This window comes from Salmo salar, chromosome 02, assembly GCF_965601325.2.
Source record: "Salmo salar chromosome 02, fSalSal1, whole genome shotgun sequence".
NCBI classification, from domain to species: domain Eukaryota; kingdom Metazoa; phylum Chordata; class Actinopteri; order Salmoniformes; family Salmonidae; genus Salmo; species Salmo salar.
The window spans coordinates 13,780,786-13,800,014 of NC_138292.1; the positions used below are offsets into that span (position 1 = coordinate 13,780,786).

At 44.2% G+C, this 19,229-nt stretch overlaps 1 protein-coding gene across 1 annotated transcript in view; it reads right to left on the reverse strand.

The window, feature by feature from the left end:
• The window catches only part of LOC106595924 (serine/threonine-protein kinase ULK4), a 323,274-nt gene that overhangs the window by 134,068 nt on the left and 169,977 nt on the right, over window positions 1-19,229 (reverse strand). Inside the window, exons 22-24 of the mRNA XM_082959959.1 lie at window positions 14,614-14,741; window positions 7,407-7,540; window positions 5,967-6,088 (exon numbers count right to left, since the gene is read on the reverse strand). Of these exons, the coding sequence (XP_082816085.1) occupies window positions 5,967-6,088; window positions 7,407-7,540; window positions 14,614-14,741 (384 nt within the window). The remainder of the gene's footprint in view (window positions 1-5,966; window positions 6,089-7,406; window positions 7,541-14,613; window positions 14,742-19,229) is intronic.

Sequence of the window (19,229 nt, forward strand, 5' to 3'; positions counted from 1 at the left end):
CATCAGTTAGACCAGACTCACATCAGAGACCAGCTACAGTTATAATATCATCAGTTAGACCAGACTCACATCAGAGACCAGCTACAGTTATAATATCATCAGTTAGACCAGACTCACATCAGAGACCAGCTACAGTTAGTTATAATATCATCAGTTAGACCAGACTCACATCAGAGACCAGCTACAGTTATAATATCATCAGTAAGACCAGACTCACATCAGAGACCAGCTACAGTTATAATATCATCAGTTAGACCAGACTCACATCAGAGACCAGCTACAGTTATAATATCATCAGTTAGACCAGACTCACATCAGAGACCAGCTACAGTTATAATATCATCAGTTAGACCAGACTCACATCAGAGACCAGCTACAGTTCTAATATCATCAGTTAGACCAGACTCACATCAGAGACCAGCTACAGTTATAATATCATCAGTTAGACCAGACTCACATCAGAGACCAGCTACAGTTATAATATCATCAGTTAGACCAGACTCACATCAGAGACCAGCTACAGTTATAATATCATCAGTAAGACCAGACTCACATCAGAGACCAGCTACAGTTATAATATCATCAGTTAGACCAGACTCACATCAGAGACCAGCTACAGTTATAATATCATCAGTTAGACCAGACTCACATCAGAGACCAGCTACAGTTATAATATCATCAGTTAGACCAGACTCACATCAGAGACCAGCTACAGTTATAATATCATCAGTTAGACCAGACTCACATCAGAGACCAGCTACAGTTATAATATCATCAGTTAGACCAGACTCACATCAGAGACCAGCTACAGTTATAATATCATCAGTTAGACCAGACTCACATCAGAGACCAGCTACAGTTATAATATCATCAGTTAGACCAGACTCACATCAGAGACCAGCTACAGTTATAATATCATCAGTTAGACCAGACTCACATCAGAGACCAGCTACAGTTATAATATCATCAGTAAGACCAGACTCACATCAGAGACCAGCTACAGTTATAATATCATCAGTTAGACCAGACTCACATCAGAGACCAGCTACAGTTATAATATCATCAGTTAGACCAGACTCACATCAGAGACCAGCTACAGTTATAATATCATCAGTTAGACCAGACTCACATCAGAGACCAGCTACAGTTATAATATCATCAGTTAGACCAGACTCACATCAGAGACCAGCTACAGTTATAATATCATCAGTTAGACCAGACTCACATCAGAGACCAGCTACAGTTATAATATCATCAGTTAGACCAGACTCACATCAGAGACCAGCTACAGTTATAATATCATCAGTTAGACCAGACTCACATCAGAGACCAGCTACAGTTATAATATCATCAGTAAGACCAGACTCACATCAGAGACCAGCTACAGTTATAATATCATCAGTTAGACCAGACTCACATCAGAGACCAGCTACAGTTATAATATCATCAGTTAGACCAGACTCACATCAGAGACCAGCTACAGTTATAATATCATCAGTTAGACCAGACTCACATCAGAGACCAGCTACAGTTATAATATCATCAGTTAGACCAGACTCACATCAGAGACCAGCTACAGTTATAATATCATCAGTTAGACCAGACTCACATCAGAGACCAGCTACAGTTATAATATCATCAGTTAGACCAGACTCACATCAGAGACCAGCTACAGTTATAATATCATCAGTAAGACCAGACTCACATCAGAGACCAGCTACAGTTATAATATCATCAGTAAGACCAGACTCACATCAGAGACCAGCTACAGTTATAATATCATCAGTTAGACCAGACTCACATCAGAGACCAGCTACAGTTATAATATCATCAGTTAGACCAGACTCACATCAGAGACCAGCTACAGTTATAATATCATCAGTAAGACCAGACTCACATCAGAGACCAGCTACAGTTATAATATCATCAGTTAGACCAGACTCACATCAGAGACCAGCTACAGTTATAATATCATCAGTTAGACCAGACTCACATCAGAGACCAGCTACAGTTATAATATCATCAGTTAGACCAGACTCACATCAGAGACCAGCTACAGTTATAATATCATCAGTAAGACCAGACTCACATCAGAGACCAGCTACAGTTCTAATATCATCAGTTAGACCAGACTCACATCAGAGACCAGCTACAGTTATAATATCATCAGTTAGACCAGACTCACATCAGAGACCAGCTACAGTTATAATATCATCAGTTAGACCAGACTCACATCAGAGACCAGCTACAGTTATAATATCATCAGTAAGACCAGACTCACATCAGAGACCAGCTACAGTTATAATATCATCAGTTAGACCAGACTCACATCAGAGACCAGCTACAGTTATAATATCATCAGTAAGACCAGACTCACATCAGAGACCAGCTACAGTTATAATATCATCAGTTAGACCAGACTCACATCAGAGACCAGCTACAGTTATAATATCATCAGTTAGACCAGACTCACATCAGAGACCAGCTACAGTTATAATATCATCAGTTAGACCAGACTCACATCAGAGACCAGCTACAGTTATAATATCATCAGTTAGACCAGACTCACATCAGAGACCAGCTACAGTTATAATATCATCAGTAAGACCAGACTCACATCAGAGACCAGCTACAGTTATAATATCATCAGTTAGACCAGACTCACATCAGAGACCAGCTACAGTTAGTTATAATATCATCAGTTAGACCAGACTCACATCATAGACCAGCTACAGTTATAATATCATCAGTTAGACCAGACTCACATCAGAGACCAGCTACAGTTATAATATCATCAGTTAGACCAGACTCACATCAGAGACCAGCTACAGTTATAATATCATCAGTTAGACCAGACTCACATCAGAGACCAGCTACAGTTATAATATCATCAGTTAGACCAGACTCACATCAGAGACCAGCTACAGTTAGTTATAATACCATCATGTTATTAACCACGCATGGCAAGGACCAGCGCTATTAGGGACAGCTATCTGTCACATCACAGATAAATAACACAGTAACCCCATTTAACAGACTACTAAATGCTTCACCTTGTAAAATGAGGCATTGGTAGGGGGGGGTCTATGAGAGTGACAAGTTATTACTTTTTTGATGGCAGGGGAAATGGAGGAGCGATATTTAAACAGTGCATGGTTTCATCCAGCAGGCTGCTTGTTGACAAGCATCTCTCTCATTAGGATTTAGTCATATTAATCATTTCTGCTCAATTGAGACAGTCACCACTAAATCCAATTTCCCCACCATGTCTATTGGCAACTGGCAATAATCTGTCTGTGAGGCGGAGTGGGATGAAAATAACAACCTTTAATGCATTTTCTAGACGTTTATATGACATCTCTGGGTATATTATGTATTAGTAATCATGGCTTTGGAAAAGATGATTCAAAGTTTAGCCTAAATGTAAACTTAAACAGTGCATCTGCTACGATGTTGATATATAAATCTGTTTTGCCACAGTAACATAGAAAACACAGTTTGAGGTCAGATGTACAGTAGGTGGGGTGTGAATATTTCAACTTCTCCTTGTTAACCTGGTTTATTATTTGACACCCTCTCAGTGTTGGCCAGCTGACAGGTATCCAAGTGAACCACAACCATATTGGTAAACAACCACATTAGTTTTACCACTCCAAGGAGCTCCGATACTGTATGTAAGCATAAAACCAAGAAACTTAAATTCCGTATCAAGGTTATTGACGCTCACTGCACACAGTACATGAGGGGGGGGGGGGGTGTGTGTGTGTGTGTGTGTGTGTGTGTGTGTGTGTGTGTGTGTGTGTGTGTGTGTGTGTGTGTGTGTGTGTGTGCGTGTGTGTGGGAGTGTTCGACTGCAGCATTCTAATCCAATTAGCTGCGGCAGTGCTCAGATGAGCCGTGGTCTCTGGCTCTGTTCCCTGCTCTATTCTGCCTGTGATAAAGTTGATTAAGATCTCTGTTGGTTTGGATGAGGAGAGAGACTCACAGCTCTTAAAGCTAAGCCCCTGATTCATTGGCTCTAGATGGTAGGAGTGGACATAACTTAGCAGAAGGGTTTCAGAGATGTAGCAATAAGCATCCGTTGAAGCCTCTAGGCAGTGTGCTGTATGTTTTATGATGGAGAGATGCTAGAAGATGTTCAAACAGCCAATTGGGAGTTATTCAATAGTGTCAGAGATCCTGACCCATTAGCTTGTGAATCAATTATAACTGACTGAGGTCCCATCTTATTAAACAAGTGATCTCATTTCGCAATCACGCACACGCATGTACCGAACTTGATCTGTACACACACACACACACACACACACACACACACACACACGCACACACACACAAAGTAGGGCTGGGCGATATGACCAAAATATAATATCATGGTCATTTAAAAGAATTGGACGGTATGAAAGTATTTTATGGTTTTGAATAATAGAAGTTGTAAATGTGCTTTATTTGAACATTTTTACATTTGAGTCATTTAGCAGAAGCACTTATCCAGAGTGACTTACAGTTAGTGCGTTCATCTTAAGATGCAAGTGTTGGTTCAGAAGGGGGGGTGGCCGAACAGAGTGCTATTTAGTGATTTCAATGGGTCTTTCTCCATTCTAATTGGTTTATACTGTTCAATTCAACCGAAAATTATTTTCAGCATTTTCATAAATTTCTGCATTTCCTGCGCTCATTTGAGATCATTTCCACACTTTCACGTACTGTAGGGCTGAACAATATGGGCAAACAATCTAGGCCTTATTTTTAACCAAATGTTCCAATTGTGATTTGGCTTGCAATTTAGAGCAAAAAGGTTGGGTGAACCGTTGGAATCATGGAAATATCATGATTATTCTAATTATATAGTTAGAATATAATAATACAGTGTTATTTGACGTGACAATGAATGAAAGTGCCAGGGAGGAGTTATTGTTACAGGGTAGGAACCAAAGTGTTGATAAGTGTTTCCTAAGGGACAATATAATCTTTGGCTACATTTAATGTTCTCTCTTAGCTACTTCATGTATCTAACATATTCATGCTTCACGTATTCCTCTTTGATTTCGAAGATACTGTTGCACAAACAACATGCTGATTTAGGTCTACACCATCACTGGTATTATCAGGCAGTATAGTTAATTACGTTTGCTCTGATTCAGTACTCTCCCTGTGATCTCCCCATCCGTCCCCATACCCTCTTCTCCTCTCTCCTCCTCATCTCCTCTCCACTAGCTAGCTAGCCAGCTAGCTAGCTAGCCAGCTAGCTAAAGAGTAATTAGCATTAGCGGCTAACACAATTTAGGCACAACTTGCTAATAAAAATACAAATGAGCTGTTTGCAGATATAAGAAACACAAAATAATAGTGTAATTATAAAACACTAGTGGATTTATATTAAGAAGCAAGGTGAAAACAGTGTCATTGTCATCAACATTGTTGCATGTGCTACATTGACCATGCAGACTGAACACAAGTGTCCCCTGGTCGAGGAACAACAAATGCGCTCCTTAAGTGACAGGGCGTAGCTAGGTCTGTGTGGAAAGCATTATGGAAAGAGTGGAGAGAGATGACTCAAGTAGCGAAGTAAACTATAAAAATGGGATGTTACACACGGCGTATCACATTTAACAAACCAAACATTCAAATACCGTTATAGAAGGTAAATTATAAACTGGGTGGTTCGAGCCCTGAATGCCGATTGGCTGACAGCCATGGTATATCAGACCGTATACCATAGGTATGACAAAACATGTATTTTTACTGCTCTAATTACGTTTGTAACCAGTTTATAATAGCAATAAAGTACCTCAGGGGTTTGTGGTATATGGCCAATATACCACAAACCCCCGAGGTGCATTACTGCTTAAGTAAAAACCCAAACTGGTCCGTGCATCAATAGCGGTATATGGTAGAATACGGTATAGTGGCCAGCCCTAACAGACAGTGTTTGTGACATACCGTAGTACAGTAGGAAGGGTTACCTGAGAGGTGAGGAGGTGGAGCACCACAGTCATCATGGGTACACTCTGTTTCAGCTGCTTGGCCTGAACAGTGGAGGGATGCTTCCTGCCCACTATACTGCCCAGCGCGGACAGCATGTCATCTACACAGTACAGAGGACAGAGGAGAGAGGGGTGACAGACAGATAGCATGTCATCTACACAGTACAGAGGACAGAGGAGAGAGGGGTGACAGACAGATAGCATGTCATCTACACAGTACAGAGGACAGAGGAGAGAGGGGTGACAGACAGATAGCATGTCATCTACACAGTACAGAGGACAGAGGAGAGAGGGGTGACAGACAGATAGCATGTCATCTACACAGTACAGAGGACAGCGGAGAGAGGGGTGACAGACAGACAGCATGTCATCTACACAGTACAGAGGACAGAGGGGTGACAGACAGACAGCATGTCATCTACACAGTACAGAGGACAGCGGAGAGAGGGGTGACAGACAGACAGCATGTCATCTACACAGTACAGAGGACAGAGGGGTACAGACAGACAGACAGCATGTCATCTACACAGTACAGAGGAGAGAGGGGTGACAGACATACAGCATGTCATCTACACAGTACAGAGGACAGAGGAGAGAGGGGTGACAGCCAGACAGACAGCATGTCATCTACACAGTCGGGGACAGAGGAGAGAGGGGTGAGATACAGACAGACAGCATGTCATCTACACAGTACGGAGGGGTGACAGACAGACAGCATGTCATCTACAGAGTACAGAGGACAGAGGGGTGACAGACAGACAGCATGTCATTTACAGAGGACAGAGAGAGGGTGCTCTCTCCCCACCCCTCCCTTTCCTCTCCCCTTTTCATCACCTCTCCTCACCTTCAGTCTCCTCTCCCCACCCTTCCCCTTCCCCTCTCCTCTCCTCTCTCCTCATCTCCTCCTCTCCCTGTGATCTCCCCATCCGTCCCCATACCCTCCTCTCCTCTCCTCTCCTCTCCTCTCCTCTCCTCTCCTCTCCTCTCCTCTCCTCTCCTCTCCTCTCCTCTCCCTCTCCTCTCCTCTCCTCCCTCTCCTCTCCCAGTGATCTTAGAGGAGAATGAGCCTGGACCGGTTTGAACCAGTTGGGTCTGGCTTCCGGCCCTGATGGGAGACGTGCCATGTTAGCAGCACTGATTTACAAATTAAACATCAGGAAAAGGTCAATACCTGGCTGGGTGATTTAAAATTCAATCAGAAAGGTAATTAAAAAGAGGGAGAATCAAATTGGCTTGCTCCATCCAGCCATTGATGCAAGTTCCCCTCAACCCCACTTCACTTCACCTCCTCTCCCCTCATCTCCCCTCCCCTCTTCTCCTCTCCCCTCTTCTCCTCTCCCCGCCTCTCCCCTCCCCTCCTCTCCTCTCTCCTCATCTCCTCTTAGTGCTGTGGTTTTTGTGTTATTGTGATTGATTTACCCAGAATGGCTGGCAGCTGCAGCACGACGTGACGGATGAGCAGATGGAGGCATTTTGACAGGTATTCATTGCTGCTTTGTAGCTCCTTCCCTGGCGTGGCCTGCCTGATGTCTCTTTCAATGTACATCACCAGTCTGCAAAACATTATCATTCACCTACAGCCTCCAATCTACCCTGGAGCCGGACGGAGCCGGGATCAATACAAACCACTGAAAACAGAATTAGTAAGACGTATTATAGCAAATAAATGATATTCATTACAACAATTAGGGTTAAAAATAAAGGTTAATAGATTCAGAGATCAATGAGGAGCATCAAAACAGCCCTCAAGCTGCAACAAGACTCTTGAACTCAAACACACAGCCTACAAGTTGAAACAAGAACAACCCTCACAGGCAAGTGGATAATAACTAAAGGAAGAGACAGAAAAACCCTGCCAAACAATGACATTAATAAACCATGAACAAACAATCAGAGTAGGATACAGTACACCACTGGACAGAGACAGATGTGGTGTCTACAGGTCAGTACACCACTGGACAGAGACAGATGTGGTGTCTACAGGTCAGTACACCACTGGACAGAGACAGATGTGGTGTCTACAGGTCAGTACACCACTGGACAGAGACAGATGTGGTGTCTACAGGTCAGTACACCACTGGACAGAGACAGATGTGGTGTCTACAGGTCAGTACACCACTGGACAGAGACAGATGTGGTGTCTACAGGTCAGTACACCACTGGACAGAGACAGATGTGGTGTCTACAGGTCAGTACACCACTGGACAGAGACAGATGTGATGTCTACAGGTCAGTACACCACTGGACAGAGACAGATGTGATGTCTACAGGTCAGTACACCACTGGACAGAGACAGATGTGGTGTCTACAGGTCAGTACACCACTGGACAGAGACAGATGTGGTGTCTACAGGTCAGTACACCACTGGACAGAGACAGATGTGGTGTCTACAGGTCAGTACACCACTGGACAGAGACAGATGTGGTGTCTACAGGTCAGTACACCACTGGACAGAGACAGATGTGGTGTCTACAGGTCAGTACACCACTGGACAGAGACAGATGTGGTGTCTACAGGTCAGTACACCACTGGACAGAGACAGATGTGATGTCTACAGGTCAGTACACCACTGGACAGAGACAGATGTGGTGTCTACAGGTCAGTACACCACTGGACAGAGACAGATGTGGTGTCTACAGTTCAGTACACCACTGGACAGAGACAGATGTGATGTCTACAGGTCAGTACACCACTGGACAGAGACAGATGTGATGTCTACAGGTCAGTACACCACTGGACAGAGACAGATGTGGTGTCTACAGGTCAGTTCACCGCTGGAAAGAGAGACAGATGTGGTGTCTACAGGTCAGTACACCACTGGACAGAGACAGATGTGATGTCTACAGGTCAGTACACCACTGGACAGAGACAGATGTGGTGTCTACAGGTCAGTACACCACTGGACAGAGACAGATGTGGTGTCTACAGGTCAGTACACCACTGGACAGAGACAGATGTGGTGTCTACAGGTCAGTTCACCGCTGGAAAGAGAGACAGATGTGGTGTCTACAGGTCAGTACACCACTGGACAGAGACAGATGTGATGTCTACAGGTCAGTACACCACTGGACAGAGACAGATGTGGTGTCTACAGGTCAGTTCACCGCTGGAAAGAGAGACAGATGTGGTGTCTACAGGTCAGTACACCACTGGACAGAGATGGTATGCATGTCAGTTAGCAGATACAGCTGCAAAACACACAGACACACACACAGAGAGACAGATACACACACACACACACACGAGACAGACAGACAGACAGACAGACAGACAGACAGACAGACAGACAGACAGACAGACAGACAGACAGACAGACAGACAGACAGACAGACAGACAGACACACACACACACGCACGTACAGCCCCTGGGCGCTTGCTTATTAACATGCAGTGTTAATTAGACCTAATTTGTTTTCCACCAATAGAACACACGTCTGCATAACATACTCCATCCACAGACGTTTACCCAGCAGCCATCAACCCTCCCCAAAAACACCTGGCTTCCAAATTAGACAGCGATGAAAAACACTGAGAAAATTGAGAGAAACACTTGCGTGGGGAAAGAAGCCCAAGCAAGTAACTGGCACTGGCATGATATGACTGGCATACAGCTGTTTTAAAAGCAAAAAGAAACATGGGGTCTTCAAACACCAGAAAATATTATATTAATCACAACCAAATTAACAGATGAAAAAAACAGTGTGCCAGATTTCAGTACAGCAAAGCACCTTGGGGCAGCGATAGGCCTACATCTCTCTGTAGTGATACAGTATATTCCTGGTCCTTGGAAGGAGAAGACCTCCCCAGTGTGACAGGAAGACAGCTGTGGTATTAACCCATACACTTCTGACCTACAAAGACCTTCCACACAAACACATTCCATTTGTACCAATAAATCCACCTCATTCTACCGACTGATCATTTCACTGTAAGGATGTACATAGGAGCCTGCTGTGCCAGTCAGCTGGCAGGCAGCAGTCAATTCTGCAGCAGCCAGGTGAAGCCAAAGCAAGAGGGGGAAATCAAAAATCCAGGGCCATTCAGATGACTTAAATACATCTATTTATTAGAGCATGTAGGGATGAACCAGGTTTTTACTAGTCCTATATCACTAGCTGGGCCCTAGTAGAGAGAGAGAGAGTAGCGAGAGAGAAGAGGAGAGCGAAGAGAGAGAGTATAGAGAATAGAGAGAGTATAGAGAGAGAAGAGAGAATAGAGAGAGTATAGAGAGAGAAGAGAGAGTATAGAGAGATTAGAGAGTAGAATAGAGAGTATAGAGAGAGAGAAGAGAGAATAGAGAGAGTATAGAGAGAGAAGAGAGAATAGAGAGAGTATAGAGAGATTAGAGAGTAGAATAGAGAGTATAGAGAGAGAGAAGAGAGAATAGAGAGAGTATAGAGAGAGAAGAGAGAGTATAGAGAGAATAGAGAGAATAGAGAGAGAAGAGAGAGAGTATAGAGAGAATAGAGAGAGAGAATAGAGAGAGAGAATAGAGAGTAGAGTAGAGAGAGAACTGTGACTTTCACTATGAATGACATTTAGTCGTGGGCAGGACGTTAGGTGCTGACAGCCGACACGCATCGCTCTATAATTGGAATCCCAGGAGGAACGGGGGCGAAAGGGGAGCTGGAACCAGAGTGACAGGGATTGATAGGCGTGGCAGCCTGACATTTGGGCTTCCCACTTCCTGTTATAGTCCTGGGGGGCCAGTGGGAATATAATTTCAGCAGTGTTCATTCATTTGTTCTGCTGCTGATGAGAAAATCTGCCCACTCAGCTCCACACAATCAGGCCCCAGTGGTACACACCACAGGTCATTTTGTCCAACCTATGTTTTTGATTTACAATGCATATCACAAGCTACATCATCAAATAAACTATTCAAATTAAACAGTAGTGGATATTAACATGTCATCCATTGGTTAAATACATGATCAAATAAAGACCTCAATACCAACAGAGCTTGTACCAGTTTGTACTAAACTTCCAACCACTTTCTCCACATTTCCAGTCAAGCTATAAAAAGACATGTAGACAACTTTTCTTCAGAGTATATTTCACCCTGCAACGCTGTCACCGTGCGGCGCCTGGCTTGGCCTACAAGTGTCTCTCCATGTCTTCTCCGACCATTGAAAACACTTCACACAAAGCAACAAACTTGACATTTCCACAACAGGGACGCGGGCGCTAGGCTGATTTATCAGAAGGCATGACGATGAGGAGCGTGTGGTGGGCCGTGCGCTCTGCGCGCCACAGTGGAGCTAATTAGAGAAGTGTTTGGGTGAGTGCCGCCATGCTGCAGACGGTTCTCACGTTAGGAGATAGAGTGGGGGGGTTAGTGCTGACAGGGACCGCCCTGGGAACACTTGTTAGAGTCTGGGAAGAAATAGAAGCCAACAGCATCACATGGCTGGCAAGGAGAGGGAGAGAGAGAGACGAGAGGGAAAGACGGAGAGGGAGAGACGAGAGGGATGGGAGAGAGAGAGAGAGAGAGAGAGAGAGAGGGAGAGATGAGAGGGAGAGAGGGAGAGACGAGAGGGATGGGAGAGAGAGAGAGAGAGAGAGAGAGAGAGAGAGGGATGGGAGAGAGGGAGAGACGAGAGGGATGGGAGAGAGGGACAGAAAGAGACGTGGACGTCCACAGACAGGGCTGGCTAGCTGAGTCTAGCCTGTTTAAACTGCAACTAGGCCAATTCATTTACATTTCTAAATATGATGTAGGGTTCACATGCATATCAAGATACACTTATTTTTTTACAAAAGTTAGCCCTGAAAACCTTCACAACTACATTTGTTATGAAACTTTGTATTTAAATATGTCATTTGATTTCTTCACAATTTAGTATTTTAGCAAGGCGCTACTGAAATACTCAGAAATAATCAATAACTCTGCACCAATTATGTAAAGTAAGAACAAGTGACTGACTACAGAATTTCTGTCCAACATTCAACACTTATGAAAAAAGCATCTCTTCTTCCCTCGTGAGTTTGATTCAGGATTCCACCCCTTTTCCCCAATCAAAGGACTTCTATCTCAAATCCTGAGGCCTAAAAAAGTTATCCCGACATAAATTGGTTTAGAATGGTCGTTTGCTTGAGCAACCAGTGGAATTTATTAGAGAAAACCATTTCTCCGGTTGCTGAACCATTTGGTAGACCTCATTTAACTGTTTTTACACAACGTTGCTCTTTGATATTGGTTCTCGGCTGAGGACTTAAGGCATCTATTACATTCCAGTCTTCCTCTATAAAGCCAAAATAGAAATATGTGTGTGTGTGTGTGTGTGTGTGTGTGTGTGTGTGTGTGTGTGTGTGTGTGTGTGTGTGTGTGTATCAAATCAAATTTTATTTGTCACACGTGCCGAATAAAACAGGTGAAATGCTTACTTACAATCAACTAACCAACAATGCAGTTAAGATTTGTTTTTAAATACATAAAAAATATAAATAAAAACACAAGAAAAAATTAATATAATTAAATGATATAATAAATTAAATTACAAATAATAAAATTTAAAAAGTAACAATTAAAGAGCAGCAGAAAAATAACAATAGCAAGACTATATACAGGGGGTACCAGTACTGAGTCAATGTGCGGGGGCACCGGATGGTCGAGGTAATTGAGGTAATATATACATGTAGGTATGTAGGTACATGTAGGGGGGGGGCTGGAGTCTTATAGCTTGGGGGTAGAAGCTGTTTAAAAACCTCTTGGACCTAGACTTGGCACTCCGGTTCCGCTTGCTGTGCGGTAGCAGAGAGAACAGTCTATGACTAGGGTGGCTGGAGTCTTTGACAATTTTTAGGGCTTCCTCTGACACAGCCTGGTATAGAGGTCCTGGATGGCAGGAAGCTGGGCCCCAGTGATGTACTGGGTCGTACACACTACCCTCTGTAGTGCCTCGTGGTCAGAGGCGGAGCAGTTGCCGTACCAGGCAGTGAGTGATGCAACCAGTCAGAATGCTCTCGATGGTGTAGCTGTAGAACCTTTTGAGGATCTGAGGACCCATGCCAAATCTTGAGAGATTGCATAATCTGTGGATCTGTTGGGGTGGTATGCAAATTGGTGTGGGTCTAGGGTTTCTGGGATAATGGTGTTGATGTGAGCCATGACCAGCCTTTACAAAGGAACTTCATGGCTACAGACGTGAGTGCTACGGGTCGGTAGTCATTTAGGGCAGGTTAACCTTAGTGTTCTTGGGCACAGGGACTATGGTGGTCTGCTTGAAACTTTGAAAATGTCGGTGAAGACACTTGCCAGTTTGTCAGCGCATGCTCGGAGTACACGTCCTGGTAATCCTTCTGGCCCTGTGGCCTTGTGAATGTTGACCCTGTTTAAAGGTCTTACTCGCATCGGCTACAGAGAGCGTGATCACACAGTCGTCTGGAACAGCTGGTGCTCCTCATGCATGTTTCAGTGTTACTTGCCTCAAAGCAAGTATAGAAGTAATTTAGCTCATCTGGTAGGCTTGTATCACTGGGCAGCTCGTGGCTGTGCTTCCCTTTGCAGTCTGTAATAGTTTGCAAGCCTTGCCACATCCGACGAGCGTCGGAGCCGGTGTAGTACGATTCAATCTTAGTCCTGTATTGACGCTTTGCCTGTTTGATGGTTCGTTCGAGGGCATAGCGGGATCTCTTATAAGCTTCTGGGTTAGAGTCCCGCTCCTTGAAAGCACCAGCTCTACCATTTAGCTCAATGCGGATGTTCCCTGTAATCCATGGCTTCTGGTATGGGTATGTACTGTCACTGTGGGGACATCAATGCGCTTATTGATGAAGCCAATGACTGATGTGGTGTACTCCTCAATGCCATCGGAAGAATCCTGGAACATATTCCAGTCTGTGACTAGCAAAAACGGTCCTGTAGCTTGCATTACATTTACATTTTAGTCATTTAGCAGACGCTCTTATCCAGAGCGACTGACCACTTTCTTATTGACCGAGTCACTGGTGCTTCCTGCTTTAGTTATTATTTGTAAGCAGGAATCAGGAGGATAGAATTATAGTCAGATTTGATAAATTGAGGGCGAGGCAGAGCTTTGTACGCATCTCTGTGTGTGGAGTAAAGGTGGTCTAGAGTTTGTTCCCCCTCTGGTTGCACATTTATATATGTTATTCATGTCATCATTCAGCCACGACTCGTGAAACATAAGATATTACAGTTTTTAATGTCCCGTTGGTAGGATATACATGATCGTAGTTCGTCTATTTTATTATCGCTTGATTGTACGTTGGCTAATAAGACCAATGGTAAAGGTAGTCGGATCCTAACAAGGCACTTGGATCTTCGTCCACTATACCGCAGTCTCTTACTCCTGCGAATGACGGGGATGAGGGCCTTGTCGGGCGTCTGAAGCAAATCCTTCCCGTCCGACTCGTTGAATAAAAGGTATTCCTCCAGTATGGGGTGAGTAATCACTGTCCTGATATCTAGAAGCTCTTTTCGGTCATAAGACACGGTGGCAGAAACATTATGTACAAAATACATACAAATAACGCGAAAAAACATACACAATAGCACAATTGGTTACGGGATCGTAAAACAGCAGCATCTCCTTCGTGTAGGTGTGTGTGCTAGCGTGTGCGTGTGTGTGTGTGAGTGAATGTGTAGTAGACCTGTCCATACCTGGAGTTGCAGCAGAGTAGCAGCATGTCCCTGTTGCTGCAGAGGACCTGAAGGAGAACCAGGAAGGCCTTGGCTCTGATGACAGAGGACGGGCTCTCCAGGGAACGCATTATCTTCACCACAAAGTCCTGTAATGACAGACAGCCACTCCATTAAAGGGAGAGTTCACTGTTTTGGCGTTATGATACAATCCAACTACCTTCAACAACAAAAAATGCCTGGAGATTCTGGAATTTCCATAAAAAACAGCCACATTTGTTTGGATGAATCAACACACAAGGGTAAGTCAGAACTATCCCTTTAATACATGCTCAACTGTAATGGAGTCAAGTGGGGTGAGCTAAGCCTTAGCTGACCAGTAGAGCCAGCTATACTGTTGACCTGACACTGAGCTACACTGAGTCTTAGCTGACCAGTAGAGCCAGCTATAGTGTTGACCTGACACTGAGTCTTAGCTGACCAGTAGAGACAGCTATACTGTTGACCTGACACTGAGCTACACTGAGTCTTAGCTGACCAGTAGAGCCAGCTATACTGTTGACCTGACACTGAGCTACACTGAGTCTTAGCTGACCAGTAGAGCCAGCTATAGTGTTGACCTGACACTGAGTCTTAGCTGACCAGTAGAGCCAGCTATACTGTTGACCTGACACTGAGCTACACTGAGCCTTAGCTGACCATTAGAGCCAGCTATAGTGTTGACCTGACACTGAGCCTTAGCTGACCATTAGAGCCAGCTATAGTGTTGACCTGACACTGAGCTACACTGAGCTTAGCTGACCAGTAGAGCCAGCTATAGTGTTGACCTGACACTGAGCTACACTGAGTCTTAGCTGACCAGTAGAGCCAGCTATAGTGTTGACCTGACACTGAGCTACACTGAGTCTTAGCTGACCAGTAGAGCCAGCTATAGTGTTGACCTGACACTGAGCTACACTGAGTCTTAGCTGACCAGTAGAGCCAGCTATAGTGTTGACCTGACACTGAGCTACACTGAGTCTTAGCTGACCAGTAGAGCCAGCTATAGTGTTGACCTGACACTGAGCTACACTGAGTCTTAGCTGACCAGTAGAGCCAGCTATAGTGTTGACCTGACACTGAGCTACACTGAGTCTTAGCTGACCAGTAGAGCCAGCTATACTGTTGACCTGACACTGATCTACACTGAGTCTTAGCTGACCAGTAGAGCCAGCTATAGTGTTGACCTGACACTGAGCCTTAGCTGACCAGTAGAGCCAGCTATAGTGTTGACCTGCCACTGAGCTACACTGAGTCTTAGCTGACCAGTAGAGCCAGCTATACTGTTGACCTGACACTGAGTCTTAGCTGACCAGTAGAGCCAGCTATACTGTTGACCTGACACTGAGCTACACTGAGTCTTAGCTGACCAGTAGAGCCAGCTATACTGTTGTGCTGACACCGAGTCTTAGCTGACCAGTAGAGCCAGCTATAGTGTTGACCTGACACTGAGTCTTAGCTGACCAGTAGAGCCAGCTATAGTGTTGACCTGACACTGAGCTACACTGAGTCTTAGCTGACCAGTAGAGCCAGCTATACTGTTGACCTGACACTGAGCCTTAGCTGACCAGTAGAGCCAGCTATAGTGTTGACCTGACACTGAGCCTTAGCTGACCAGTAGAGCCAGCTATAGTGTTGACCTGACACTGAGCCTTAGCTGACCAGTAGAGCCAGCTATAGTGTTGACCTGACACTGAGCTCTTAGCTGACCAGTAGAGCCAGCTATAGTGTTGACCTGACACTGAGCTACACTGAGTCTTGGCTGACCAGTAGAGCCAGCTATAGTGTTGACCTGACACTGAGCTACACTGAGTCTTAGCTGACCAGTAGAGCCAGCTATAGTGTTGACCTGACACTGAGCTACACTGAGTCTTAGCTGACCAGTAGAGCCAGCTATAGTGTTGACCTGACACTGAGCTACACTGAGTCTTAGCTGACCAGTAGAGCCAGCTATAGTGTTGACCTGACACTGAGCTACACTGAGTCTTAGCTGACCAGTAGAGCCAGCTATAGTGTTGACCTGACACTGAGCTACACTGAGTCTTAGCTGACCAGTAGAGCCAGCTATAGTGTTGACCTGACACTGAGCTACACTGAGTCTTAGCTGACCAGTAGAGCCAGCTATAGTGTTGACCTGACACTGAGCTACACTGAGTCTTAGCTGACCAGTAGAGCCAGCTATAGTGTTTTTTGTAACAGTATTTTTATTGGAGTTTCACAATTTTCACCCATATTAAGAGATACAACAACAAGGACAAGGAAAAAAAAAAAACGCACTCACTTACACATATCCGTATGTATGCATGCACCCACACACACACACACACACACACACACACACACACACACACACACACACCCACACACACCCACACACACCATTTTCCTCTCCCCGCTCAGCGCTTCTCTCACCGCATCCCCCCCATTGCGTCTCTCAATACATACATTTAATCAAACATGAACAGGAAAAAAAATAATAATAATAATAAATAAATAAAATACAAAAAAAATAAAATTACAATAAAATAAATTAAATGAAAATAAAAAGCTCAGTTTAAACCAAGAAGTTGAGTTCCCCACATGGAACGTACAGTGTAATTCTGAAATGCATAGATCACCATTCTAAGAGAATCCTTGCAGCATAATAGCTGATACTTCAGGTTCTAGGTAATTTAGGTAAGGTTCCCATACTTTGTAGAACTGATCTGTCTTAGAATGCAACGTACATGTCAGATATTCCAGCGGTACCCATTCAAATAGTATCTTATGCCAATCTTTAATAGAGGGAACCTTATCACTAATCCACTGTAAAAGTATGTTTTTCCTTGCTGCGAAGGTGAGGATGTTGTAAAGCCTCCTCTTACCAACAGAAGTTACATGCCTACTAGGTAGACCTAACAGTAGCGAGACTGGGTCCAATTCTAGATCGACCCCTAGGATCTTTTACATTTCTTGCAGAACACCAGACCAGTATCTTTGTATTTTGGTACATGACCATAAACAATGTGTTAGGGTGCCTGTATCAGTTTTACATTTAAGACACTGAGGAGAGGAGGAAGAGGGGCTAAAAGCATGTCTGCGATTTGGGGATATATGCAATCTGTGTATTATTCTTGATTGAATTGCTCTAGTACGATTACATATAGATATTGTTTTTGCATATTTCCAAATGTCCTCCCACATCTCTTCATCAATAGTAACAGACAGTTCTTTCTCCCACACTTGTTTCACCCTCTGTGTATCGACAGCGGAAAAGGACCTTAAAGCATCATAAAGCAGACTTACAGACATTTTCCTTTGTGGGAAAAAAAGCATTCTTTCAATGACAGACATATCAGGGTTGCCAATTAAGGTGGTGCTCTTCAGAATATAATGCCTTACTTGTAGGAAACGGAAAAAGTCCTGCTTTGGGAGTTGATATTTCTCGACCATCTGCTCAAATGACAATAAAATCTTATCTGCAAATAAGTCATTTAGTCTGCGTATGCCCTTATTAAGCCAAACGTTAAAGCCAGCATCCAGCAATCCTGGGGCAAAATCTGGGATGTTAAGAATTGGGGTAAGAGCCGAGGTTAGTTTGGACCTTCCCAGGAAACGTTGAACTGACCTCCATACTTTGAGTGTGTTAAGTGTAATGGGGTTGTTACAATGATCTTTTACAGACTTGAAACTTGTGAAAAACAGAAGATCCTGTAAAGGGTATTTTGAAAGAGAGGTCTCAATGTCTAACCAAATAGAGGAGTCATCGTTTGTGATCCAGTCTGAAATATAACATAGGTGGGCACACCACTGATAGAACCTGATATTGGGCAGATCCAAGCCACCCATAGAATTTGGCAGCTGCAATATGCCAGCAATAGTGTTGACCTGACACTGAGACTTAGCTGACCAGTAGAGCCAGCTATAGTGTTGATCTGACACTGAGCTACACTGAGTCTTAGCTGACCAGTAGAGCCAGCTATAGTGTTGACCTGACACTGAGCTACACTGAGTCTTAGCTGACCAGTAAAGCCATCTATAGTGTTGACCTGACACTGAGCTACACTGAGCTTTAGCTGACCAGTAAAGCCAGCTATAGTGTTGACCTGACACCGAGTCTTAGCTGACCAGTAGAGCCAGCTATAGTGTTGACCTGACACTGAGCTACACTGTCTTAGCTGACTAGTAGAGCCAGCTATAGTGTTGACCCGACACTGAGACTTAGCTGACCAGTAGAGCCAGCTATAGTGTTGACCTGACACTGAGCTACACTGAGTCTTAGCTGACCAGTAGAGCCAGCTATAGTGTTGACCTGACACTGAGTCTTAGCTGACCAGTAGAGCCAGCTATAGTGTTGACCTGACACTGAGCCTTAGCTTACCAGTAGAGCCAGCTATAGTGTTGACCTGACACTGAGCTACACTGAGTCTTAGCTGACCAGTAGAGCCAGCTATAGTGTTGACCTGACACTGAGCCTTAGCTGACCAGTAGAGCCAGCTATAGTGTTGACCTGACACAGAGTCTTAGCTGACCAGTAGAGCCAGCTATAGTGTTGACCTGACACTGAGTCTTAGCTGACCAGTAGAGCCAGCTATAGTGTTGACCTGACACTGAGTCTT